The 27055-nt window shown below is 47.7% G+C and overlaps 1 protein-coding gene across 1 annotated transcript in view; it reads right to left on the bottom strand.

Moving 5' to 3' along the window:
• Positions 1-5135: 5135 nt before the first annotated feature.
• The window catches only part of TNN (tenascin N), a 61681-nt gene continuing 39761 nt past the window's right edge, over positions 5136-27055 (bottom strand). Inside the window, exons 12-19 of the mRNA XM_036827817.1 lie at positions 26136-26399; positions 23617-23747; positions 22049-22181; positions 21442-21593; positions 16198-16294; positions 15131-15298; positions 8179-8342; positions 5136-6053 (exon numbers count right to left, since the gene is read on the bottom strand). Coding sequence (XP_036683712.1) covers positions 5913-6053; positions 8179-8342; positions 15131-15298; positions 16198-16294; positions 21442-21593; positions 22049-22181; positions 23617-23747; positions 26136-26399 — 1250 coding nt within the window. The 3' untranslated portion in view covers positions 5136-5912. The remainder of the gene's footprint in view (positions 6054-8178; positions 8343-15130; positions 15299-16197; positions 16295-21441; positions 21594-22048; positions 22182-23616; positions 23748-26135; positions 26400-27055) is intronic.

Below are 27055 nucleotides of genomic sequence, written 5' to 3'. Positions count from 1 at the left end.
AGACCAAAGTCTTCAGACTCCTGTCCCAGTGCCCCTTGTGCACACAGGGCATCATGGTCCAGGCCACTCTGCTGATCTGGGCTCCTCAGAGACTGTTAACTTGCAGGAGCACCTCCGTTGGGTCAGAAACTTATAGAATCCCGTAACGGGCTCTGCCCACAAGCCTTCAGACACCCAACTGTCTCCTTCAGATGTTCCACCGTGTAGCATGAGCCCTGACAGTTCTGCTTTTTCTTTTTTGTAATCCAAGTGCCTGACTTCAGCTTTGATTGCAGAGGCTTCCATTTCAAAGAGGCACCCACTTCAAAGGCCACCATGCAGGATAAACACACTGCCAGCCACACAGCTGGACAAGGACCCAGGCCACCTCCCACACTGCGGCTCCTTTGTTTTAGAGATCCTGTTTGATTTCAATAACTAACCATTTGGGCCTCTTGATTTTTTTTCTTCTCTTCCTGCACTTGAAATTCCCGCTCCTATGTTTTAGATTCACCAGTGAAGAGTGACCCCTCGAAACCCTAGGCCCCCGCTGCAGACTCCAATAAAAGGAGAACCCTAGGCGTGCTCTCTCTCTCTCGAGCTCATTTTCTCTCTCTCTCCCTCCCACACACAACCTCACAATGTGGCCTCCTGTGTGCCGTGTAATTTCCAGGTCTTGCAAGTAATAAACCTTTATTTTTCAAAGGTTCCTGACGGCTATTGCTGAAGGGTATCTTACAATTATAATAAGAACTCAAGGGCCAGTCCAACCAAAACATTGGGTATTGATAGGCTGAGACCAGCCGAGAACACAGACAGCTGTATCTGCCTCCTATCCTTCTCTAATCAAACCTAATTTTCTTCACTTGCCAAAATAAAGAACTGGTTTCATCCCACCGTTCTTTTACTTAAATTGCAATACTACAATACCTTTGTTCTCTATTTCTGTCATTATAAGTGCACTGCAATTTATCTGCATTATAGAATGAACAGGCTTTTCTGGGCTAGCCTGAGAACCTAACTTCTTTCTATACCACTGGCGTCGGAACTCAACCCATTTCCCCCGTAGCAACATCCAACCAACAGAAGGACTTTGGAAGTGGATTCATTTGCACTTTAGGAACTGCCTAAAACCCCTTCCTGGGGTGCCCCCCGCTCCCCTTGCCGGACCACCAGCCCAGTGGACCAGGTCGCGGGACAGAGTCCCCGTCTGACGAGGCAGCCTCTTCAAAGTGTTTCCCAGTTACCTGTTTTGTGCAGCAGCACTGCCTGCGCAACCACCAAGCACCGGCTGGATGCTGAGTCGTACCCCACAGGCTGACTCTCCAGGTCATTCTACCCAGGAAGGAAGGAACGTGAAGACCCCCAGAACTTCCCTTTCTGGAGGAGAGGAAAGTGGCGCTGAGGCTAGAGGCTCCCGGCAGGACCACACTGCCATCTGCTGGCCCGGCCGCGTACAGCGCGCCCCGCTGCGCTGGGAGGCTGCCCTCAAACGTTATTGATTGATCCACGCTCTTTATTGACAGAAACACCTTCCCCGATCCTCTCCACCGCCCTGGGGAAGGGCTTAAGGGAACGACTTGGAAATTCTTTTAGCGGAAGACTTCCTCCAGTAAGTGACTACGTTTCGCCGAGAGCATTTCATTATTTATAATTGTTTTTCCACTGCCATGCTGTACCCCTATTGACACTCCATTCTATCCACAGCCTGTCTCTCTTCACACACCACACCTGGTCCTTTTCTTTCACGTCATTCCTTTGATCACAGTTCCTTGGGTCATTTGTTTTTTTCTTTCTCCCTTCAGCATTTCCTAGCTTTAAGGATCCTTGAATCCCTGAGAATTCCAAGTTAAAAAGTAGAATTCCTTTTTTTTTTTTTTTTGGCCGCAGGGCTTGCGGGGGGGATAGACCAGGAATTGAACCCAAGCCCTCAGCAGTGAAAGTGCACAGGCCTAAACACGGGACCACCAGGGAACTCCCAAAAGTAGAACTCTTGACATCATGTGACAAACATAAAAGTCGGGACCCTCTTCCCAGAGGAAGCTATTGTCAAGAACAACCAGCTCTAAACTCTGCCATGAAAGGACCCCTCCCCTCCCTTTACCACCCACCCCCCTCAAATCCCGTTAATCCTTCCTCTGAAATATTATTTAACCTATGCTCTTCTTCCCTTTCCCACAATTTCTGCCTCAGGCGAAGGAAGTCAGTACCTATTGCCTATTGCAATAACCCTTAACTTGTCTGTGAATCTCCACTCTTTCCCTAAAACTGCCCTCCACGCCTCCCCCTATTCTCTATGCTGTCACCAGACTGATGTTTCCAAAATACAAGCCTCACTACAAGTGTCACTCCAAGGTTTAAACACCCCTGAGTGTTCTCCACTGCCCCCCTTTTGCATCTTAGCCATGGTTCTCAGCCCCAGCTGCACGTTAGAAGCCCCTGGAGCCTTAACAAACTCAGAGGCACAGGACTCAGCTGAGACCCACTGAAGCAGCGTCTCTGGAGGTGAAGTAGGATCCGGCTGGTAACAGCTCCAGCTGATTGTGCTAAACAGTGCAACCTGAGACCACAGTGCTTGCGTGGCCAAGGCCAGTCCCTGCCCATCTCTCCAGCAAGGCTCCCCACCAGCCACTCCTCACCCCACCTAGAAACCGTCTTCCTCCCTCAAACACAGCACACGCCACCCTTTCTCATCTTTGCCATCAAGTGTCCTCATCCCAAGGTGCCCTGCCTCCCCCAGGCCTCTCGCTTCTCCCCTGGCAAACGCAGATTCCTCCTTCCGGATGTAATGCTGACACCACACCCACAATGCTTTCTACGGCACCCCACTCTGCTCACAGCATTCTCGCCGTCGCAGTGCCCACTGTCGTGGTCTGTCCCCGTGGCCGTCCCCACCACACTGCGAACAGGGGCTGCGTTCTGCTCATCGAGGCTTTGCTAGTATCTTGCATGGAACAGGCAGTGGCTCGGAGACTTTGTCTACTGCTTGTGATACTTCTGTCCTCGCTTTTACCTCAGTGCCTGGCTGTGCCACCTGTGCCTTCTATGACAGCTTTTGTTTTCTTTGGTTTGTCCTAACCGGTAGGAATTGTCCCTTAAGCTTCAAAACCCTGATGGCTCATAACCTGGCTCTAAGAAATGTGTCTGACCCTTGAAAAAGCAGGTCTATCCAGAAATCTATTCTGGGGCCTATATTCAGCTAGCAGAGCAGGAGTTGCCAGAGCCGGTCATGTTAAAATGAGGTTAGGCACAGAGACTGAGGTCTGGAATGTTCTCCTCAGTCAGACAAACATCCTTTGAAAATGAGCTTCCCACCTCCCGCACTTTCTTCTTTGCCCCAGTGGAATCCTTGAATGGGTCAACTGAGGTTTTCTCTGTCCTGTCCCTTCAGGGCAGCAAGGACCCTACAGGCAAAAGAATGCAAGAAACAACTCCAGTTTCCCACAAGCCCTCTTCTTGGCCAGCGGTGGGAAAACAGCAGGGTTGGTGAACACGGACGGGGCTGTGCTGCTGCCACCATCACAGACGCCTCCCGAGCAAACAGGCCATCAGAGGGTGCCCCCTGCGCCGCCAGAGCTACTCAGAGAGCGGCCACCCATCCCGCAGCAGCCCTGGCCCAGAGCTGCTGAGTCAGAAGGGCTGCGGCCCAGCAATCCTGCTCCACCAGGCACATGTGACAAGCGCAGTTAAATTTGGGAAGCACCACCCACGATGCGCCCAACCCCACCCCCGCTCCGAGATCCACTTTGCAAAGGAGGCTTTTCTTTTCTAGAAAGGCTGCACCCACTGGGATGAGCACAGGGCTCCTGGGTCACCAAGGTGAGAACTCTGTGTGCAAACAGGAGACCAGAGGCCTCGGAACTGAGAAGCTGTGCAAAGGGAGCTTTAAAACGGACAAGGAAATTAGCTCAGGCTCCAGCCCTGAGGAAGCTGGATCAAACTAAAGACATCTGGCCAGCCTCTGCAAATATCTACTCCTCAGAGAGGCCCGTGGAGTCCCCCACTTCTGCCACCAATCTCCCCATCTCTTAATCCTACTATAATTTTCTTCCATGGCACTCATCACGTCTGGGAATTGTACGTGTATGTTTTTTATTGTCAGTCTCCACCAGTAGAATATAAGCACAAGGGCAGGAATCTTGTCTTTGGTTTACTTCCATAGCAGCAGGGCTTAGAGTAGAACCCAGCACAGAATAGGGCTTAATCACTATTTGTTGAATGAATGAGTTAATGAGTGGATGAATGACAGCACACATAATCCAGTAGTGCAAGGACCATGTCTGGCTTGCTTACCTCTGTGAGCTCACCGCTGGCTCCCCAGTGCCCAGAACACTGCCTGATAAGCAGGCAGACACTTAAATTCTCCTTGAATCGATGAGAGAGGTGCAAGCACGTTTTTTAACCATTAGCCCCAACACTGACACTGTACTGCATCCAGACCACACTTTATCAGACCGAGAAGTTACCAGGGCATTGCTCAGTGCATGTGTATAGGGAGCCAAGGGGATGCTGAAAATTTTAAAGGTTGACAAACACTGTTTCGGAAGTATGGCTTGGCATTCGGCCAGAGGGTAAAACCTGGAGAACCCGAGGCAATAAACGACTCCAGCATCCTCGAGGAGGACCGCAGCTTTTAGGGCACTCGTCTTCCTCCCCACTCACCCACTTCTCCTGGTTCCAAATACCATTATTTGCTATCACACCAGTCAGAGGCCACGGCCAACCAAACTCCATTATAATGCACAGATTGTACCTTTGCTTGCACTTAGGTTAAATTTAGAATTCAAGTGTACTTATGTGGGGAAAACAACACAAGGCAAATGTTTTTTAATCAAGTGGTTTATTTATTTATTTATTTTTTCTCGAATAGGAAATTAAGTTTCTTCAATGGTCACTGACTTTGCCACAGAAAAACCTTCCAAAGTGACAGGAAAATAAGCCAAAAGGATCTGACCTTGCCAAGTGTCCACTCAAACAATAAGCCTCTGGTGCTGAGCACTTTCAGGAAACTCAGGGGTCCGACAGAGCGGAGTGGGGGAGGGGGAGGGCAGGGGCAGGAGGGAGAGAGGAGGGAGGCTCAGGACTTGACAGTACGAAAGGGAGTCACAGAAAAGGGTCTTTGGGAGGAAGCAATTACCAAGAGAGTCAAATTATTTAAAGTTGAAATAAGTGAGAATTTATTCACAACATATGCAGATCTACAAGAGTGATAATGCAGATGGCTGGAAAGGGGGCACTTAAAAATAGCAGTGACATGGAAGCTGGGGTTTCCAGCATGCTGGATACTGGTCAGAACACAGCAAAATTCAAATCCCTCTTGGTCCCTTTGGTTCCCTTTATTCTTCCTCATAACATCAGCAATTTTTTTTAAAAGGGGAAGATTTATGCCTTTTTCCCCAGAAAAGATTTTACCAATTTTCCAGTGGTAATGGAAGGTAAGTTTCAGGATACCTCAGCCCCTTGTCGTCAAACCCCTCTTTGGTGTTTCTTTTAAGACAGAAGATTTGTATTAGCAGAGCCCTGAATATATATACCAATTTCCAGAGATTTCCAATTGAAGAAGTACTATAGGTGATTCTTTATCCCTTTTTTTTTTTTCCCTAATCCCGTATATTTGTCACTGAAGATAGAGCAGAAAACCTTGCAGTTCCAGGGCTGTCTCTCCCATACACATTGTGCAGCTATTTTTGTGTTGATTTTCAGGCCCACAATACAGGTGGGCAAAATGCAGGTGACAAGGAAGTGAGCTATATGGTTGGAAGCTTGGTGACAGGCTTTGTCCTGCAGGTTATCCAGCCATCTCAGAAGCCAGGGGCTGTGAGCACCCCTCAAACTTCCATCAGCCAGTCATCAGTACCCACCCCACCCCACGCTTACACAGGCCCCAACCCCGGGCTGGTCTCCTCTTGTGCGATAAGTGCACGAATGGGCCGTCAGAATGTTCTCGAATTTTCTCCCAGTGTTCGCTTCTTTCTGCCCAGGACACGCTCCCCGCTGTAGCCATGAGGGCGGATCTTCAACTCCACAAAAGGAATGGAGAATTCATGTCCTTTCCATGGCTCCCAGTTCACCCCCTACATTAAATAAATAAGTAAACAAATTAAATAACTAACTAAATAAAACAAATAAATAAGCCAACATCAAGAAGAGGCACCTGGGAGAGGGTGGGGTGGATTATGGTACCAAAGAATGTTTCTTTGCCAGGGAAACTACTCTGTCTCTGCTTAGGGGAGAGATTGGGGTATATATAAAGGAAGTGAGACAGGAATCTAGAAGCGTGCTCCCTCTGCTGGGCAGCTGAGGTTAGACAGGCTGACAATTTGGAAGCCCCCTGCGGTTGGAGGATGGGGGGTGTGAGCCGAGGAGGCGGGCAAGGCCAGAGGAGCAACAAAGGTAACACGGGGTCAACCTGGCCAGCAATGATCAAATTATCTTTGCTTCACTCTTTTCCTTTACAAAAAATTAAAGGCAACAGTAAACATATTAATTGGCCAATTGTGGAAAATCATTTTCAATTTAGACTGTTTAGATATTAGCTCTGGGATAATAAATAGCCTGCTGAAAACTAAATTTCATTTTACGACTTTTGACTGGTGAGCACAATAATATTTAATTCACTTAATAACCTTGCAAGCTGGCCAATAAAGAGCCCAAGTGACCAATTTTATGTATTTTAATTTGTGAGGTAAATAATAAACAAGAAGCTAAATGCCTTGCAGACTGTGAAAAGCACATTAACCAGATGAATGTCTTTTATTAGCAAATATGGGGACGGTTTAGGGCATGCTGGCTGCTCATTTCAAACATTTGATCTCTGATCACAGGCTTCCCTGAGTCAGCCCACATGCTGCCACCGTGATGCACGGGCACACCCTCCATGGCTCCCCTGGGGACAAATTTCTTCTTCCCTTTGAAAAATTACATAAGGACTGGGAGTCCCTGCTGCCTGGTTAGGACCAAAGCAATCAAAATGTACCTGGACTTTAGATGTACTCGTATTTACAGTCATATCGGTACAATATGTATGAGTTCTGGGGAGAGGTGGCTTCCTGAAGGCTAGGATCAAGATCCAGGATGGGAAATGAGAAACCCAGCAAGGGGAGAGTTCATGGAGGGGATGGATTAATGACGAGTAGGAACAAAGATGCAATTTTTAAGAAGCTGTGAGGGAGCAGGCAGGAGATGCCTGGAAGCTGGGGAGGAATCTAGGCCATGTTCACGGGGCAAGAGGATGCAAGAAATCACTGACTGGAAAGTTGCAGAGCAAGGGAGGGGTGAGGAGGCCTCGCCAACTCTTGGCCCTGTGTGCACACTCCTGAAGTGGAGAAACCGATTTAGCACAACGTTCTGGGCAGACTTTGGGTGTCTCTGGAGGAAGTGGATCCAAGGGTGGGTCTGACATAAGACAGAAAACTTTGTTTTCCCCGTGATCAAAGGACTGAGAAAAATAGCTCTGGTTTAACTGGATGAACGACTAGAAAGAATTCTGAAGTGTCTGTTATGGATAAAATGTTTGTGTCCCTCCCCCTCCAAATTGCATATGTTGAAGCCCTGACCCACAACATGATGGTATTTGGAGATGGCGCCTTTGGGAGGTAATTAGGGTTAGATGACGTCATGAGGGTAGGTCAACCACGGTGGGATCAGTGCCCTTATAAGAAGAGAAGGACAGACCAGAGCTCTCTCTCTCTCTCTCTCTCCACTATGTGAGGACGCTGTGAAAAGGTGGCCATCCACAAGCCAGAAAGAGCTCTCATCAGGAACTGAATCTGCTGGGAACTTGATCTTGGACTTCCCAGCCTCCAGAACCATGAGAAATAAATGTCTGTTGTCTAAGCCATGCCGGCTATATTATTTTGTTACAGCAGCTTGAGCTGACCAAGACAGTGGCCATGTGTGAACTTGTAAAGTGAGACGGTGTGGGACCCATATCATCTCTATTAAGCAGTGGGCAGCCTGAGTACCTCCCCGCACTGAGTAAGGGTGCAGCATTGGTGGGAATGTAGAGTGGGGAGGGGCTGCAGCAGATGGGCAGGGAGGGCCTTGACCTCCAGGCCATGGAGCCTGGAGAAGAAGCCTTACTGCCCTGACTGCTGGCATCAGAAGAAGAGGGTCAGCCAAACCAGTCTGGAGGGTGTCACTCTAGGAACACAATGTGGGAAAAGCCTGGGACAAAAAAGATGTTCACCTGTCACCTACCTCACTATGCTTGGTCTCCCCGTATCTGCCATTAGGGTTGGCCAAGTGGCAGTTCTTGTACCACCAGCCGCCATGATGCGTCAGGGCACAGTTGCTGAGGGCAATATCATTGTCTCTGTCAAAGGTGGTAAACTTCCATCCATTGTGGTAACTAAGAGCGTCCCCTGCAGGAGAGAAGAGATGAGAGGGGAGAGCCCAAGTTTCACCCCTGAGGGCGTGATCAAACTCTGACCTGAAAGAGGACTGGGGGCAGGAAAACCTCCAGGCATGAAAACGCCAGGGATCCAGTCCATTAGGCCACAAGGAGCCACTCTTTTCTCAAAATCGCCAAGGTGAGAACACGATACGGATGAACAGATTCTCTTTCCTGGCTTGTCACCCAAACTTCAGGCCTGTTTCTCCAATAGCTTTAAAAGCATTTTCACTTAGAGGCCTCACAGTAAAATATCCAAACACCCAAAACCAAACTCCTCGACACTCCCCATGGTACCTGACCACCCTCACACAACTAACCCCCTTTCTGTGCTCCTGTCTCTGCTTGAGCCTCCTCCCAGTCACCCAGACTGGGTACCCCCGAGCCACATCTGACAATCCTGTGTACCCCATTATCGAGCCCTTCCTTCTGCAGACCACTCCCATACACCCCTGCAGCCACGGCTGCCACCCTGGGCTGTTCTCATCTCTCTCCAGGCCTGTGTTAATACAACAGCCTTCCTAGCTCTTCCGAAGCTTAAGCATCCATTTTCATCATCTCAGGCCTACTTCCTCCCACATGGAGTGAATTACTCCTCCTGGCTTTTCAGGCCTGTAACTTGGCTGTACCTTCTGCACAATCTCATAGCCCGCTATCCCCACAGGCGCCCTCCACGTGTGAAGTGGACGCATCCATCTTCCATGCCTCTGCTCACCTGTTCCTCTCTGCCCTTCATCACTCCACATCCTCACCATTCCTCAAAGCCCAGCTCAACCCCACTCCTGAGGAAGATTCTCCTTATTAATCCTCCCACACACCCTCTTAACACACACACCTGAACTTCTAGAGCCCTTCTGGGCACATAGGTACAATTAAGTGCTTCGTTAATCCTATCTAGAAATCTGCCTTAATTATTTTACTTGTATTCTACTATTTCCCCCATCACATTTGTCATCCTTTTATAAGTTTACTTTTTAATTCAGCTCATAAAAGGCAATAAGGGCTCATATCAATCCCAAGCTTAATCAAGTTCTGTTCCTACAATAACAATACTTCCATTTAATCTGATCTCTGACTTACCCATCACCTTCACATATACATTCTCATTTGATGCCCACAATAAGCCTGAGGGGTGGGTCAGGCAGCTCTTAATCCCATAAGGAAACAAACTCACAGAGGTTAGACTCTAGGAATTTGTCACGGTCCCACAGTCCAGAAGCAGCAGAGCCAGGACTCAAATCTCCGACCTGAGATTCCAAGCCCAGAGTTCCTTCTGAGACACCGATTCACAGGAAGCTTCCTTATTTCAACAGCAGGCTTTGATTATGCCTAACAAGGACAAGCTGTCTCTGACCATCTACAGCAATGGTTCTCAAAGGGGACCCTGGACTGCCAGCAGCTGCAGCACCTGGAACTTGTTAGAAATGCACGGTCCCAGGTCCACCCCAGACCTACAAAACCAGAAACTCCACGGTCATACCCTGCAGTCTGTGCTTTAACAAGTCCTTCAGATGACAGCAAGCCCTTCTGATGCCAGCTAAAGCTTGAGAACTTTTGTCCTGAAACCTCATTCATTCATTCAGAAAACATCAGGTATGCCTGCTATGGCCCAGCACCATGCTAGGCTCTGGGAATACAAACAGTGGTCCTTGCTCTCAAGAACTTAGTTGCAGGTGGCTGGGGACAGACACACAGTTGACAACACATTGTGAAAAGGGAAGGTCCCAGTTTGACCCTCTGATCTGGGAGATCAAACAGTGGCTCCTTCATGCCTCACCTAAGACACAGCAAAACCTCTGCCCGCATTCATTCTCTCCAATCAAAGAAGGGCAAATTGTCACATCTATTCATAGACATTTCCCCCTCTCCTCAGATTCCCTGCAGACAGTTCCCTACAGCTCCAAATACCACACAATGGTTCCCTTAGCAACAATTACCTGACCTGCACATAAAGTTCCCAGAGCTGTTTTCTAAGAATCTGTGCACAGGCTATGTCTTAAAGGTCTCTTTGTGGTTATCTAACCTTGGGCATTGGGATAAAGAAAGGTGAAGCAGGTTGTGGCCTGAGTGTGAGAGTTTTTTCCCCCGCAGATGGGTTTTCTACCTTCTAGAAACTGAAGCCACACTTATGTTCCGAGTATAGATAGTGAGTGTTCTCATAAATCAAAAACTAATTTTTCTTTGGTCATCAGGCCCTGGCCAAGACAGTATTCTGATTTATTAAGCTTATCTCCTCAAGAAAGATAAAGTAGAAAAGCCAAAGATGGTTAGACTCCTAGACTCCCTCCCCACTGCTGGAGTTTTAGGAGAAAACACTGATGAGAGATACGTGCCCCACTTCTAGGCTAATGGCTTTGGGTGGGAGCTCATTCTTCTCGGGTGGTGGGTGGGAGGAGTTGGTGGCAGGCCCATAAGAGGTCTGAACCCAAGCCCAGGATGGGGCTGCTGAGCTGGTCAGCACCCATCTCATCAAAGTATCACTCTGGGGCCAACTCTTCTCCTCTAGTACTAGGAAAGATGACCCAGGCAGCTGAGCCATCTCAGACCAGAAAAAGCTGTTAACATCATTTCCCCTTTAAGTCACACACAGACACAGGACCACATGTCTGGATCTTAAACATCTTCTACCCTGGGACCAGGAATTGGCCAATGAAAGAGTGATTCGTACCATCGCTAGCTTTCTCTTTTGTCCATGTGTTCAACAATGTTTTCTTTCTAAGTGCCAGTACTTAAAAATCCACTTCAAAGCTAGGAAGGCACTGGCATTTGAGGTGGAACAATCCTTCACTGTGGGTATTTGGCATCCCTGGCCCCAGCCCACTGAATGCTGGTAGAGTTCCTCAGTCTACCAGCACATTTCTAAGTGCCCCCAGGGGGTGGGCCATCCCTGCTTGAGCAGCTCTGAGTCTCCAGCAAGTGGGACTTGAAATCAGCTGCAAATGACTGGTTAGCCCACAGAAGGCCTTCTGCACCACCCCGAATGTCTAGCTATTTATGTTTTCATTATAATCTCCAAATGGATGAATAGCAGCCTCTTGAAGGTAGAGTTCATAGACTGTCCTACCTGTCTCACTCCAAGGTTCAAAATCAGAAAGTCAATTGACATGGCCTTACCTTGCTGGAGTTTCCTTTGGGGAGGAATTATGGGCTTTCTGATTTGACTTCAGTGGAAGCAAAAGTTGAGGGCCCACCTGGACAGTCTGAGTAGGGGAAGAGTCTGAAACCTCACCTTCCCACCAGAGCTGTATACCTCTAGTTCCAAAAAGAGCTATAACAGGGTTAAAAGCTGGGGAGAGCTGGCACATGCCTGGAGATATCAGAATGTTCACTTTCTATTTGAATGCCATGCCCTCTAAAAAGTACCTCATCATCTAGGACATGAGTACCCAGAAGCTTCCTAACTTTCCAAATCCTCCTCGGGGACCAATCAGCACATATAAGGAAAGCTAAAACTCCACTAACCCCGCCGCTGTCATTCCGAATGTAAAAATAAGAATGATAGTACACAGGGGAAGACTAGACTGTTGTCTAAATGCTGCATGAGTTCAAAGTCTCTCAAGGCTTCCTATTAAAAAACACATCCTCCACTGACCAGCACTGTTGGCCTGAACAACCTTAGAATGGGAATTATACCCTAATCACGGTTAAAATGCAAATAGAGTCCCCTGGGAGGAGAATCACAGTAATTCACAAATACGTTGACTCCTTTCCACTCATTTTCTCATTAGCATCAGTTCATTTACTGGATTAAGACAGGCCTCAGAAAAGGTACATTCGAATAATAGAGGGAAGGGGATTGGGTAGCCTGGGAGGGCAGTCCTGAGTGAGGTCCCCAGCATAAGTCCCGTGAGGGCGGTGGGTTTCAGGGAGAGATGTGGGCACAGGTGCCAAAGGGAAACAGCCCAACCCCGTATCTTGTCTGCAAAAGGTTCCATGAATGGAGTCTCTGGAGACTGGGATTCTTCAGCCTGAGAAAGGAAGGCTGACTGATCACGATGGTCAAGACTGAATGGTATTGGGAAGAAAAGGGATGACCAGATATTTGCCATGTGAGCAGGAGGAGGCCCGAGGGGTCTGATGAAATAAAGTTCATATTTTATGGCAAGACAAGAAAATTTTTAAATAAAATTTTTCTTTGCCCGTTTGGGCCTCTTCCCTCCCCTTTAGTGTGTACCATGCATCTGGGTTAACCAGACTTCCTTAGGAGGTGACACTCCCTCTTAATCTCATCAAGGGGCCATCATGACCCATGACCCACTACTTTGTACATGTAGATCTGGATTGTCTAAACTGTCAACAATACACCATTTGACATATAACCCTTTGTCTCAAAAACTTATATAACTGTGCTTTGACCTCTAACAGGTAGAACAGACCTCAGAGCTTTCTGAAAGACTGCCTCCCTGCTTAAAATCCTCAGGTTGGCTTGAATAAAAATTTCCATTTCTTTCTTAGATCAACTATTGATTACTTTATTTCACTGACAAGTCTAAGGGAGATTGTAACATTCACACCCCTTCCACCTACTGGCTGGGAGAGCCAATGCGACCTGATCTTAGCTACAGCTGGGGGGAGGGGGAGGGGAGGCAGCGTGCTTAGTCCTACAAGAGGGCATCTTTAAATTAAATCCCCCTCATTCGATTAATATGCTTATAATCATCTGAATGTCCATCTGTGTTTCCCAATTGCATTTTAACTGGCTTTTTTCTATGCCTGACTTCGTGTTTTATATATTTTTTAAAATTAATTTATTTATATTTTTGGCTGTGTTGGGTCTTCGTTTCTGTGCGAGGGCTTTCTCCAGTTGCGGCGTGTGGGGGCCACTCTTCATCGCGGTGCGCGGGCCTCTCACTGTTGCAGCCTTTCCCGTTGCGGAGCACAGGCTCCAGACGCGCAGGCTCAGTAGTTGTGGCTCACGGGCTTAGTTGCTCCGCGGCATGTGGGATCTTCCCAGACCAGGGCTCGAACCTGTGTCCCCTGCATTGGCAGGCAGATTCTTAACCACTGCGCCACCAGGGAGGCCCTCGTGTTTTATATTATACTTTGTACAATGTAAAACGGTTGCCAGCCTTTTTCCAGCCTATGGAGACCAGGACCAGCAAGGAAAGAAGGGACAGCACCCAAAGCAGTGCAGACTCTTCTAGCTGCAGTGGCTTTTCTCCCAAAGACTGTTTTTCCCTGAATCAATTCTTTGCACACTTTCTCCCACCCCCAACCCCTACTCGGGACCCTTGAAATGTACCCCATGTCTGTCGCCCAAACTCCTCATGCTCTGGTAGGTTCCTACCCCTCCCGCTTTGTCTCCTCCCATGTTACCATGTCACCAAACTCACCTCTTCACTGACCCTCTGAAAGCTATTTTGGGCCTCAGATTCTATTCTTTACAATATAAAACACCCATAAGATTATCTAGAAAGGTCGGACTAGCAGGATCATCTTTCAAACTCACCTACTCTGTGCCAGGCTCCACACTAAGCACTGGGAAACAAGAGCAAGTGCAAAATTCATGTGATTTTTTTAAAAAATTAAATTACAAGACCTGAAGGAAATTATGCATCAGTAGTTGGCCACTTCCAGTCATGGCCCCGGACACTCAGGGGTGTCTGTTCACAGCCCTCCATCATCAGGGCGTTCTCAAGTAGACACTTTTGAGAACGTCTGCAGGCTTCAAGGGTACACCCCAATTTCCCTGTGTCTGCTCAGCCTTTGCTCACCCCTGGACTCCCCCAGGCCTGGAGAGCCCCCCGCCCCCTTTCCTCCTATCTGAAAGTTCTAACCTTTCAGACCCAACTCCAGCCCACTGTCCCGCAGGGAGCTTCTGGCAATCCCTTCGGTCCTCAATGTACCCACCTCTCCACACTCCTGTAGCTCTCTATTCTCCTTACCACTTATTTGACTCTTTGCAGAAGTTGCCTTATATTATTATTTATCTATTTACGTGTGCGTCTAAGGGGAGAGACCATGTCTTACACAGTCAGTCGATTTGGCTGGTAACACATTCCTACATAGTTCCACCAAAGTCAAAAACATGCTAAGTCAAACACCAGACTTACTTGTTAGGGTTTAAAGACCATAAATACAGGTTTAAAGTATACTAGTAAAACAATAACCACGCCTTGCCTCTTAAAGAAAATACTCAGGGATATAATTCCAGTATTTCTGTCATGCTGCTTAATTTTGTTCTTTTTCTTCACAACTGAACACACCATCAACTGTCTTAAATCCAGTGAGCAGCTAACATTCCCCCACTTTCAGCTGAACTGCTCATTTCTGTGTTGTCACAGTTGTGTGGCGTTAATGAGACCTATACTTCTTATTGTTTGATTCAGCACTTTCATTCTTCTGTCTTTACTTATGGCAAAGTGCCACAAAATATTTAAATAATGCACGCACACACACTGTTATGCAAGAATGGCGGTCACACTGCTGAAGCCGAATGAGTGGTGGGCAGACACCACGAAATCTCTCAGAATGTGGGTGCATCAGCTAATGTACAACAGCCCGAATTGGGGGAGTACAAGAGGAGGGATTTTACTGGTGGGGGATCAGTGTGTAATGTACAGAAGTTCCAATTTTATGATAGTCAAAGACTGCTTCAACGATTCTGTTTAATCCCCTGCAGGGAGCGGGGCCTCACTTGTCAGTAAGGACAATTCACAGAACAATAGTCTATCCCCCCGAGACCCATGGCAGGTGGCCGACCAACCCTCAGACACACAGAGCAGGAGACCCCAGCAGGAAGGACACGTTTTGTCTTACCTGCTGTGCCTCTGTATTTCCCAACCGTCAGCCTGTACCGCTCCTTGCTGGAGGCTACTTGGAAGGAGTCATATATGGCATAGGCAGACTCGCTGGCAGTCTGTAAGTCCACTCTCACCTCATAGCGGGTGGGCGTGCCTGTGGTGAGGTTGTGTAGCTTGTCGAGTCCTAAGAATCAGGAATGGAATTCCGGTAACCAATCAACCGGTGTGTGAGCACCCGCCAGTGGCATCGGAGACTTTCAGCCCGCAAAGCTGCCCTAGCCTTTACCTCCTCTGCTAATGGGGGCCTTCCCTACACCACCTCTTCTGGGGGGCTCATTTTCTCATCCCATTATGTCTTTGGCACAGTCATGCTTCTGAGTGTGGAAGCCACATCCTCTGGGAGGGAGCGGAGGGGTTAATCGTGGGATGAATCTGCCCCCACTGACTCCTTCTCTCTCAAGCAGAAGCTGTTCTATCTATCATCCGCTTATCTCACCAAGTGGGAGAGGAGATCACCTACTGACTCTAAGGTCACCGAAGGGATTTTTGTACCAAGCAAACCACAAACATCATCTACTCTATCAGACGCTGAGTATCCAGATTATGATTTTTTAATTCTTTATTTCCCAGTTGATGCTTTTGGCTATTTCATTCTCTACGAACATCTGCTCCAGAATAGAGCAGACGTAAAAGGGAAAAAACAATGCCATAACGACTGGCATTACTAGAATTTCAGGGACTCGTAGGACCTCCCAGTGAGAGCCCAGAGTACCGATCAATCAACTATTTTTCTCCTCGTGTGGTTTCTGAAAAGTTCAGGCTGCAGGCAGATCGTGCGGGCCTTAGATGCAGCACAAAGCCCACCCACCTGTGACAGTCCCACCCTCTCACACGCCCACAGCACATGAGAACCTTCCCAGCGACACGGCCACACCAACGCCCTGGTCGGCAGATTCCTCAGAGAGTCCCTGTCGCTTGGAGCTCTGCCTGAACGTGGTGAGCTTCCTCAAGCTGCCTGACCAGCTTTTCAGGGGGGACTCTCCCCTTTGCACCTCAGCCTTTATGGATACTCAAAGGTCATACCAAGCCAGAACTCCCTCATGGGGTCCCCGAAGCCTTCCACGTAGGTCCGCCAGCGCTTGAAGAAATCCAGCTGCCCCGTGTTCCGCCTCTGGAAGACCTGAAGAGGGAGATGGACGTTTCCCTCTGACACACCTGAACAGATGCGGCTGAGTGACAGAGGGCAGCACCGTGGATGGGGGCTGCCCTGAGGACGGGCAGAGGGGACAGAAGGTAAAACTGGCAGATGTGGTGATCGACTGGAAGTGGAGCTGAGAGGCAGGAGGATGTCGAGACCGCCTCTCGTGGTTTGGTCTCGCAGCGCTGAGGGCGATTCACTCAGCCAATCACTGGGAAAGGGGCTGTGACAGAGGACAGCTTCCGTGAGTGCAGCAGAGCTCATCTGGGGACCTGGTAAGTGTGAGTGACTTCTGAGGTATCCTGGTGAACGAAGATGCCATAGGAACCACTGAATATAAGGGCTGGAGTTCTCAGGAGAGAGCCAGGCTGGACTTAGAAGGTGACTGTGTATCTGAGACGGTGCTGGGTGCTCAGCAAGCCCCCTTTCACTCTCCTCACCCCCGGAACACAGGGAGACTTTCTTTTTCAGCCTTTCTTGCAGTTACACTGGAACCATATGACTTGTTCCAACCACAGGCCTGTAAGCGGGAGCACAGCTTATGGGCTGGAGGTCTCCACACTCTCTCTTCCATTGCCCTGGGCCACGGTGCCACGGTGAAGGCCACATGATGACAGGGCAGGGCCACAGGCTGTAATCAGCCTGAATTCCTGAGTCACCGCTTAGAAGCGACTTTGCACACGTGAGAAAAAACCTTTTATGGGTTAAGTAATCGAAATCTGGGGTTGGTTTGCTACTGCAGCACAGCCCATTCCATCCTAACTAACATGGAAAGCCACCAGGACATAGAGAGGAAGATGAAGCCACTGGAAGGATGAGACCACCCGGGAAGAAAACAGGAACTGAAAAGAGAAAGTGGCCTAGAATGAAACCTTGCAGACCCCAAGATATAAGAGCCACACACAGCAGGATAAGTGCATTAAGGAGAAACAGGAGCCACTAGTGATGTGAAGGACCACTGGGCAAATGTGGAATCAGAAAGGCCGCTGGAGAAAGGTGTGCCCAATAGTGTCAAATGCTGGTGAGAAGTCAGGGAGCATGAGGTCCAAACTGTCCACAGAATCTGGTGACACGGAATCGCCAGTGACTTGAGCAAAGGCTGTGCTAGTGAGCGACAAGAGCGGAAGGCAAACCGGACCAGGCTGAAGAGTGAGTGAGAAGGGACGACGTGGAAACGGAGAATGGACTGTTTCATGAGAGTACAGGCTGCTTTCTTTCCAAAACTTCCTCAATCTGAGGAAGGGAGGCAGTTCCAGTCAGGGTACATTGAATTCTTTTCTATGAAGTAAACCTAAAAAGTACCTAAAAGCTAAACACACCTATGTATGCTAAGTCCTCCTGGCCTTGAGAGCCACGCTAGACTCCATCCTAGCTGACGTCACAAATGAGTCAGGGACTCCCCAAGGCTGGAGTGGCATCTTCCTCTCCGCCTACTTTCCTTCGTGTTCATTCAAAAGCAGACGCCCAGCACAAAATCCAATCCCCCTCCTTTCCACCATGCTTCACACCACCACGTGCCTTGAAGTCAAGCGCATTATCTTGAATCTGATGAGGTAAACCTCCTGATACTTGAGCATTCTTGACACTTTTCTCTGGGAAGAGACGGGGAGGGAGGAGAGAGCAGCTTGCCCACAACAATGCCCAGAGCTCCGAGTGGGAGCTCACGGCCAGCTCCTGAAGCACCAATCCCTGTCTGCTGGCCCAGGAGGCACTGAACGAAGGCGGCAATGGGTGGGAGTCCTGGCAGGGGGTTGGCAAGTCCATCATTTCTATTCCTGAGCCTCAGTCAGCTTGTTGCCCAACAGGTTAGAAGCGGGAAGGAGGTGTCTACCTCAGAGGTGCTGGGAGGACTCATGAGACAGGACGCGTGAAAAGGATACAGAGCCTCTGAGCAGAACTTAGGGATGGTCGTGGCGAACAACGACCCACTGCACTAACACTGCTGTTCCCTTTCCCATCTTTTCACGTGTCCGTCTTTTAGAGACGTCCCCTTCCTTTTCTGGCTTCCTTTGTTTCTTTTTTCATTTATTCACTTGTGTAACAATCACTTGTTGAGCACTTGTTAAGGGCTGAGTCCAGGGCAAGAATATACAATGCCATTTTACAGATGTGAAAGTTCCGAAAAGCAAACAGCCAGAGTCACACAGCTAACTATTCAGTGGCTGATGCAGAGATAAAACACTCCCTCCTCATCTTTCCATGAGAAAGTCTGAGAAAACCAGGTCTACAGACCCTGTTGTTCAAAAAGCATGTCATAAGATTCTGAAGCTAACTGTTAATTTCCTAGCACAGCACCTGGGACTACTCCTGTATCACCGACAGTGGAATCCTAGGGCAGATGTGGGCACCAATGTTTGGTTCCACACACCCTGCATCAAATTCCGTTCCCACTGATATAATTAGTTACACTATAAGGTCAGGCTCAAATCTGATCCTGTCCTCCTAGGACATAGGCTTTACAAAGGCATTTGGTCTCTATCTCTAATCAATGAACATAGTGCCCAAGCATTTTTTTACTTGTTTTTTTCTTTGTTTGTTTTACTAATGCTTCAGCTTGGCTAGGGAAACTCCAAAATAATGGTTCTGATGCTCTTGGCGTCACTATTTAGACCCAGCTCTATACTTAACTAGCGGTGTCCTTGGGCAAGTTAGTTAACCTTGACAAGCCTCACTTCTCTAAACTATTAGATCAAGATGTAAATAGCCCATTTGCCATTCTCTTAAATCAAGGCTTCAGCAAGGTCATCAATCATGATAAATCATAAAGTATAGAGGCCAGAGTCTGGCACAGACAGATATAATAAGTGATTATTATATCTCAATAAATGTTAGCTTGCATTTTACAATATCAGATTCCAAATGAACTGACCCACGGGGATCATTTGTACATCTTGATCAGTCAGCCTTAACTGACTCAATCAGAATCTAGTCTATTCCCTTCTATGAGGTGAAAATACCTTGCAATGAACTATCTGGGGTAACAAAAGCCCCTTAGCGAGTAAGTCTCAAAGAAGAAAAAAATCTCTTTCTGTCTGGTTCTACACAACAGAGCTTCACTGCACTCTAGAACTTACTCACAGTCCTGAATGACTAAACCAAGAGGAAAAACTGAAAATCTCATTTAAATGCCTGTGGAAAGAGCCTCTCATGTAGTCCTTAGGACTTGCAAGATGGAAAATAAAGATAGAAATATTTGAGATGCTTAAGTGTTCCCTGATGGTTTTCATTCCAGCCTCCCACTCATAGCCTCAGTTACCTCACGGCAGAGTTCTGGCCTGTTAATCAAATTGGGTTTCTGCTGCCTGGAATGGAGAAGAATCTCCTTAAAGGGATTTGAGAAGCTCAATTTATAAGAGCAGTGTATTCATATGATGATCATCTTTCAATGACAACAGACTCCTGAACCCCCCAAAACATGGAAACCATCAGTAAAAGATTTGGTAGAGAAGTTTTCAGGACTCCATATATTTTCTGGAGTGTGGTAGCTTTGAGGAGAACCCTATAGAATTTCAGTTCATGTATTATCTTCAGGAGTCTGGGTGAGAAAACAAGACTTGGGAGGGGGTGGGGGACTGGCATTGGTTAGAACCCAGAGTGATTTTGTTATTTCTGGAACTGACGTCTGTGTTCCGGTAAAGGTCACTTGCATGGGCAAGATGTAGAAGGCAAGATCCTTGAGGTCAGGGATTTTTGTCTGTTTGGTTCACTGCTGGTTCTTGAGTATGCAAAACAGTACTTGACACATAGTACGCACTCAATAAATATTTGTGGGAAAATCATGGGTACTCCCAGGCAGACAGACTAGCAGATCTCTTTCAAAAGGTTGCCCTAGACACACATGTCCTGCCCTGTGCGAGGCTGGCTTTCAAAAAGGTCACACTGGACAGTACAAACATCCTGCCAATGGGCATCTATGGGCACAAAGGCAGGGAACTGGCTTCAAGCCTGAAGGGACAGAATGCTTAGAATTACAATGGTGCTAATGAGAAGCAGCAGGTACAGCCTTGTGAGTCTGGTCAGGTGGAAGGCCTCCCATGTTACATTCTGTTCCATGATTTTTATAAATCAATCAGGAATTTACCCCATCCAATCCCATTACTGTGTTTCAGCTATCAGATGCAGCTGTGTGGATAATAAGTTTTCTTCTTTGCTGCTTATTAGATGGTATCATTTTATCCATGGCTGCTCAAGTGTCTTTGGTTTTGCAGGCCCCTGAGCGAATGTGTAAATGAACATAGTTGGAGCTCTGTGAGATCATGCTTTCTCCTCCCCACAGTGAGTGGTGGAAGCACAGTGGGTAAGACTGCAGGCTGGTTTGGAGCAGTGAGAGCCTCTCTCTGTTCGGGTACAGGAAGAAGGGGGCGGGGAAGATGGAAAGATCAGATTGAAACTCTCAAAAGCAGCCATCATATAATTGGATCAGGCAGATGCAATCAAAGAAGGTACCATGTGGTTTAATGGCCCACAGAGAGTAAAACCTCCACACGGAAGAGGGACGGTCAGAACATTGCCAAGTTTCCTTCTCTCAGGTTTTAGCCTTTCGTATCAAAGTTCCAAAGGCCTTGCTTCTGTACTGTGGAGCCAGGATACAGAACTTGGACAACGGCTCCAATTCAGAGGACTGAGCCCGCAAAGAGGCCATGTGTTTCCATCTTGGATGGCCTGAGATGACCCATTGGGAAGACCAATGATCCAGGAGGCTGGAGTCCTAAAATCTGGTCCCAACTTTGTTATTAACTCATGTGACTTAGCCAAGGCACTTCTCCTTTTGGGGTTCAATTTACCTATCTATAAAATGTGAACAATAATCTCTCTCACTTACTCTATAGCTTATGTGTGAGGGTCATGTTTACGAGAGTGCTTTGCACAGAGTAAAATGTAGGTAACACATGTGTAAAGGGCATTAGTAGACAGTGATAAACCCACAAGCCTTCCCAATCATCAACCTTATTTTACGAAGCCTGCTCTATACCAGGAGTGAAGTACTTCGGGCTCTATTCTTCCAGTGGGGTGGGATCCCTTTAAAAACAGCAGCAAGCCGCCAAATCTCCTCCCTCCCATGTATGAAGAAGAAATAGAGCTTCCTGGCCCGAGAAACGAAACACTGCCCAGGGCTCTGTGTGACTCACAATCCAGCCGCCTCCATCCGTGTCCATGTCACAGTACACCTGCAGGGGCCGACTGGCATCCCCGTGCAGGTAGATGGTGTAGAGACCACTGGCGACGTTGCTATTCTGCTGAACTTGACTGCAGTCCGAAGGGTGTGGAAAACGGGCACCAACTGGGAGCCAAGCAGAGGGACAGTGTCGTTAGGAGAAGGGCAAGGGAGGAGGGGAGTGGGGCTTGTCCCCTATTTTAACATTATTATGTTTAGAAATTATTTTGGAACCTCCTACTACTTTGCTTCTTCCAACTCTTCACTCACATCTTTTCTTTCTCACTCATTCTGATCTCCTCAAACCCTCCAAATGTATTAGAAATAAGGTCAAGTTCACATCATTTCCTCCTCCTCCGACCCAACTCCCCTCTCACCAAATAACACTCTATTTCACTCCCCTCCTTCATCTCTCTACCATGGGATGGATTTCTTTTGAACTCATGACCCACTTCCATTTCCCCCTGTCTAGAGAAATCCAGAATCCTGTAGCCACTTGCTCTTCCTTGGACACCTCTTCTGGCCTCTCCAATGCTTGTCCTCCACTGCATTCTTATTCAGAGTGCACGAGCTCACGTTACCTGTGGAAAGGGTGGTGGATACACTCCTGCTCCGGCGATCACCCTTAAAGGCAACCAAGGAGACAGGGAGGGTGACACCCTGCTCAAGGCCTTGCAAATCAAACCTCTGGTCCCCTCTTCCAAGCTGCACCTCCTACCAAACAAAGGAGACAGTAGACATTCATTTATCACCCCCAGCACCCTAGGTGTCAACAGCATTCCCTGGTGCTAATGACAGAAGCTCCCTGGGAGGGTAGAGTTTTGTCTCTTTGAGGGCTCATTGGCAAACCAGAATCCAAGTAGGTTTCAGCTGTTTCTCTGAAGGGCTGTGCCATGGAGATTCAGCACTTCTGGGAGCTCTAGCTGGGAACCAGCACCTGGCACTGCCACTGGGGGAGCACCTGCTAGGTGTCCTGGCGACCTCTGCCCCCCAAATACATGCTGGGGCACCAACCTCAGCCACCACTGGAAGCAACAGGCTGGCAACACCAGGCTGAGAAGTTAATGGGGAAGGTGAAGCGGGCTATGGTTATCTGTGAGGCAGGGAGATGGTTGGTTTTTCAATAACCTTTCTTCTGAAACTGCTTTACTCCTTCCATAAACATAGGGTGAACTTTCCTGGCAGGACTGTCAGAAGCATTAACTGAGATAATGAATAAATCAAAGGGCCCTTGCTTTTCTCCTTCCTCCCTTCTTTTTTCCTTGTGAAGGAGAGAGAATAATAACTTTCCACTTGGACAAGTTACGAAAATGTGCTGGCCTTCAGATTCCAGACGGGAGGTATAATTCTTGAAATAAGGGTTAATCAATTCATTCAATAAATATTTATTGAACACCAACCATGTGCTAAGTTCCAAGCACTTTAGATACAAGGATAGTCAAAACAGACAAAAATTCCCTGTCCTCAGGGTGCTAACATTTATTGGGGAAGACAGACATTAAACAAAATAACATGGAGCAGATTGTGTGGCCAGCAGATATGTGATGGTCAGCTAGGAAGGAGCAGGCACAAAGCTTAGTCCTATAAAATGAGACCACACGGGACTTCCCTGGTGGCGCAGTGGTTAAGAATCCACCTGCCAATGCGGGTTCGAGCCCTGGTTCACGAAGATCCCACATGCCGCAGAGCGACTAAGCCCATGCGCCACAACTACTGAGCCTGCGCTCTAGAGCCCGCAAGCCACAACTACTGAAGTCCGCACTCCTAGAGCATGTGCTCTGCAACGAGAAGCCACCACAATGAGAAGCCCGTGCACCGCAACAAAGAGTAGCCCCCACTCGCCACAACTAGAGAAAAGCCCAGGCACAGCAACAAAGACCCAACGCAGCCATAAGTAAGTAAATAAATAAATAAATAAATAAATAAATAAATTTATTTATTTATTTAAAAAAAATGAGACCACACATGAACTGTTCACAAATGACCAAGTTTAGCATTGTCCCTTGCACATAGATGGTGATCAATAAGGATCAACGCATTCATCAGCAGGTTGCCATGGGACCAACTATCAAGCTGGTTGGCCCAAGTGAGTTGCTTCATAGGGAGGCTGGGCAGGGGCAGAAGAGAAAAGACAAGGAACATCCAGTACCTTGACAGTGCCATCTGGGAATTGGTAGGTCAGAATATAGCCATCGATCTGAGCAGAGGGGGGTGTCCAGGTCAATACCCCACCAGACTGTGTTACAGCAGATGGATGAAGGTTTTGGGGAGGGTCAATGTCTGTATATAAAACACCAAGTAGTTATTATTACTAAGGTAATGAGAAAAGGTAATTTTTGAGGTGTTGGCTTATGTTTTTTCCCTACATATCCTCCCATTTTTCTTCCTCCCATCAAGCAGGTAGCAGGCTCCATTCTTCCTTGCCACAAGGCCTTTAGGATCCGTGTTTCTAAAAGTATAAACCCATCGAGGACAAGAGGATTGAGGAACAGGGAGTTGGGTGAGTCCCAGAGGGAGTGAACCTGGGCTCCCACTTCCCCAGCAGATCTCCAGAGAGCAGTAGGTATGAGCAATCTCGATCAGCAGACAGATTCCCTGAGATGGCAGGGCTCCCAAAGTGGCAAGGAAGGATGAGGGAAGGCAGATTTAGAAGGTCCCTGCACACAGAAACCAGAAGCACTCAGCAAAAAGCTACCCAGAAGGATGACCGAAATACTGGATGGGACTCCCTGGCCTTGGAAAACCACCCAAGACCTTACAGACAGCCCTGGGGAAGGAGCGTGACCCTAAATTTCCTGAGATTTCCAACTAACAAGCAGAATGGGAGCTTATGATGGAAATTAAGTTGGTATAGAAATATAAAGTTTGGGGAATTCCCTGGCAGTCCAGTGGTTAGAACTCCACGCTTCCACAGCAGGGGTCCCAGGTTTGATCCCTGGTCAGGGAACTAAGATCCCACAAGCCCCATGGTGGCATAGCCAAAAAAAAAAGAAATATAAAGTTCTATGTCTTATATAACTAAGTATGCAGTCTAAGATGCATACCGTGTACAGAATGGGGAAGCAGGGGAGGTGCTTGTATAAAGGGGGAGAGAAAGGAAGAAAGGGTAGTAGAGATGTAGGAAAAGCAGAGATTTCTTCTGGTTCCTATGCACTTTCCCACTCAAACACCAGAGGGAAAGTGTGGGTGCGTGTGTGCACTGTAGACCAGGAAAACTAAATCTCAGCAAAAATTCTAGTCAACACCACAATAACTGGTCAGACAACTCACTTTTTTAACCAAACAAGATATGAATGGAAATTTCCATTTTGAAAAATCATTATCATAGGAGGTGATTTTAATTTAGAAGTGCCCAAAAAAGATGTCTCCAAGCTATTTTCTACCCAGTAGCATTTCAGCTGAGAACTGAATTGCAGTATTTTAATAGAAATCAGGCAGCTGTTGCTTTGAATTAGGATGTTTTGACAAATTTTGAGTTTCTGTAACATCAGCTTAGTGTGACTTTCTAAAACATAATATCTGGTATGGATTTTCTTCCATCCATCACACGGAAAAACTGAATTTCCTGCTTTCAAAATCAAAGCAAAACCTTAACTATTTAAATATCTCAAGTTGGCTTCTGCCACCTCTTTGACTGCCCACCCATCCCTGGGTCATGAACTTCAGATGTCGTCTTAGTTATTTCCACATTTCTACAAAGTAGAAAGAGGAAATATTTTTGTCTTTAAAAATGGGGAAAGTGAAGCAAAGAGAAGATAAAGAAGGAAGAGTGGAAGGAAGGAATAAAGGAAAGAAGATGAGACAGGAAGACAGAGAGAGAGGGGAAGGAGGAAGGGAGGGAAGGGTAGGGGAGAAGGAAGGAGGAAGGTGCTGGTTGCCTCGGGAGAGCAGCACTGGATATCAGCACTGGAATGTGGAAAAGAGTTTTTCTTTCTACATACCTTTGTTTAGTTTGAAAAATTTTACTATAAGCATGTATTACTTTTTTTATTAAAAAATTCTGTTCATTGCAACTAACAAAAATAAAAAAGGAATCAAGTCACCTCTAATGCCAGTGGCCACGCATGGCGTACTCGGCCACACAGGGGACGGCCCAGGCCTTGCCCAGACTGTCTAAAGAGGCCCACGGACATCAGGGTGGGCTCAGCGATCCCGTCAGGTCCCTCTGAGGCCTGATCACTGTGATGCTCGGCGACACCCGGGGCCTCATCACGCAGAGAAAAGACAAGCAGTCCAGGCCCCTTTGGTCACCAACTGTAGTAAGGGGAAGAAGATGCTCCACCACTGCCCCCAGTCTGGAGATGGAAGCAGAAGAGGCTCCTTGTCTCCCTCCTCCCTAAACTGAGGCCCAGCCAGGTTCTCACAGCCAGGGCAGAGAGCCTGGGAGCTGGGCTGGGTGAGGGGGGTAGGAAGGGAGGCTACCTTTTGCACAACCATCTTGAAGAGTCACACAGTCTTATTTTCACACCACTTCTTCTACACTCTTTCATCTTAATCTGAACTGTCCTGTCAACATATATTACCTTAAAAAGGTGAAAAGGGAAGCACTTTGAAGAATGCCCACAGGTGAAACACTGTGTTCCCGGCTCCCCTCCCCAGCCGATGTGGAGGAAGACTGTTTCCTGATAGGTATGAAGAGTTTGATGTCCCCGTCGTCCCTGACAGTACCTGTCGGGGCCGTGGTGTCGGCCTTCCTGCTCTCCCGGTCCCCCTTCTGGGCCCACACGTGGACTGTGTACTCCACGCCTGGCCTCAGGCCCGTCAGCACGGTGCTGCTCTCCTCCTTCCCCACCGGAACCTCCCCGGAGTCTCCGTCAGCAGAGGTGTAGCGCACCAGGTACCTGTCGATCACGGCCTGCACTGGGTCCCAGGAGACGGTGGCCGTGTTCTCTGTCACCTGGTCGGTCACCAGGTTTTTGGGGCTGTCAATGTCTGAAAGGAAAAATGCTGATCAATATGCACTATTTATAGGCCACAGAGTGCAGAAGCTCACAGCCATTTTTCTTGGGGTGACACCCTTTCAGGTTTTGTGGTTTTTCCATCTTGCATGCTCTAACTGCATCATGGACATATGTCTTCTCTCCCCAGAAAGACTTTGACTCCTCAAGGAGAAAGTACAGTAGACCAAAATCTAAGCATCTCTACTATTACCTCTACCAAGAGTTTAGCAAAACAAATTTCTTTTTTCGTTTAATAAGCATATGTCAAAACGCCCACTATATGTAAGGCATGGGCCCAGGCAGTGTGCAGGGTCCAGTTCAAGAAGACATGGTCTCTGCTCACAAGCAGCTAATATTGATAATTTTGTTTCTAGCATCATGTCAACGAAGACCTCCCATTTCATACAAGAAGATTCTACCAGCCAGATGCAAATGTAAGCTCCCAGAAGAAGAGGGCTGTATTCTACTCCCTCGGGGTTCCCACTGCCTAGTAAGGAAAAGGGCCCATGGAAAATGCTCAATATATGTTGTTCAACGACTCAGCAAAATTGAGATCGAGTTTTAATATCCTTTAGCATATATAGATTCACTTGTAATGCTGGTTTGCTGGCTAAATCATGGTACAGAAATATAATCATACATCTCCTT

The sequence above is a fragment of the Balaenoptera musculus genome, chromosome 1, assembly GCF_009873245.2.
Source record: "Balaenoptera musculus isolate JJ_BM4_2016_0621 chromosome 1, mBalMus1.pri.v3, whole genome shotgun sequence".
In the NCBI taxonomy this organism is placed as follows: Eukaryota; Metazoa; Chordata; class Mammalia; order Artiodactyla; family Balaenopteridae; genus Balaenoptera; species Balaenoptera musculus.
This window is presented reverse-complemented; position numbering and strand designations above follow the sequence as displayed.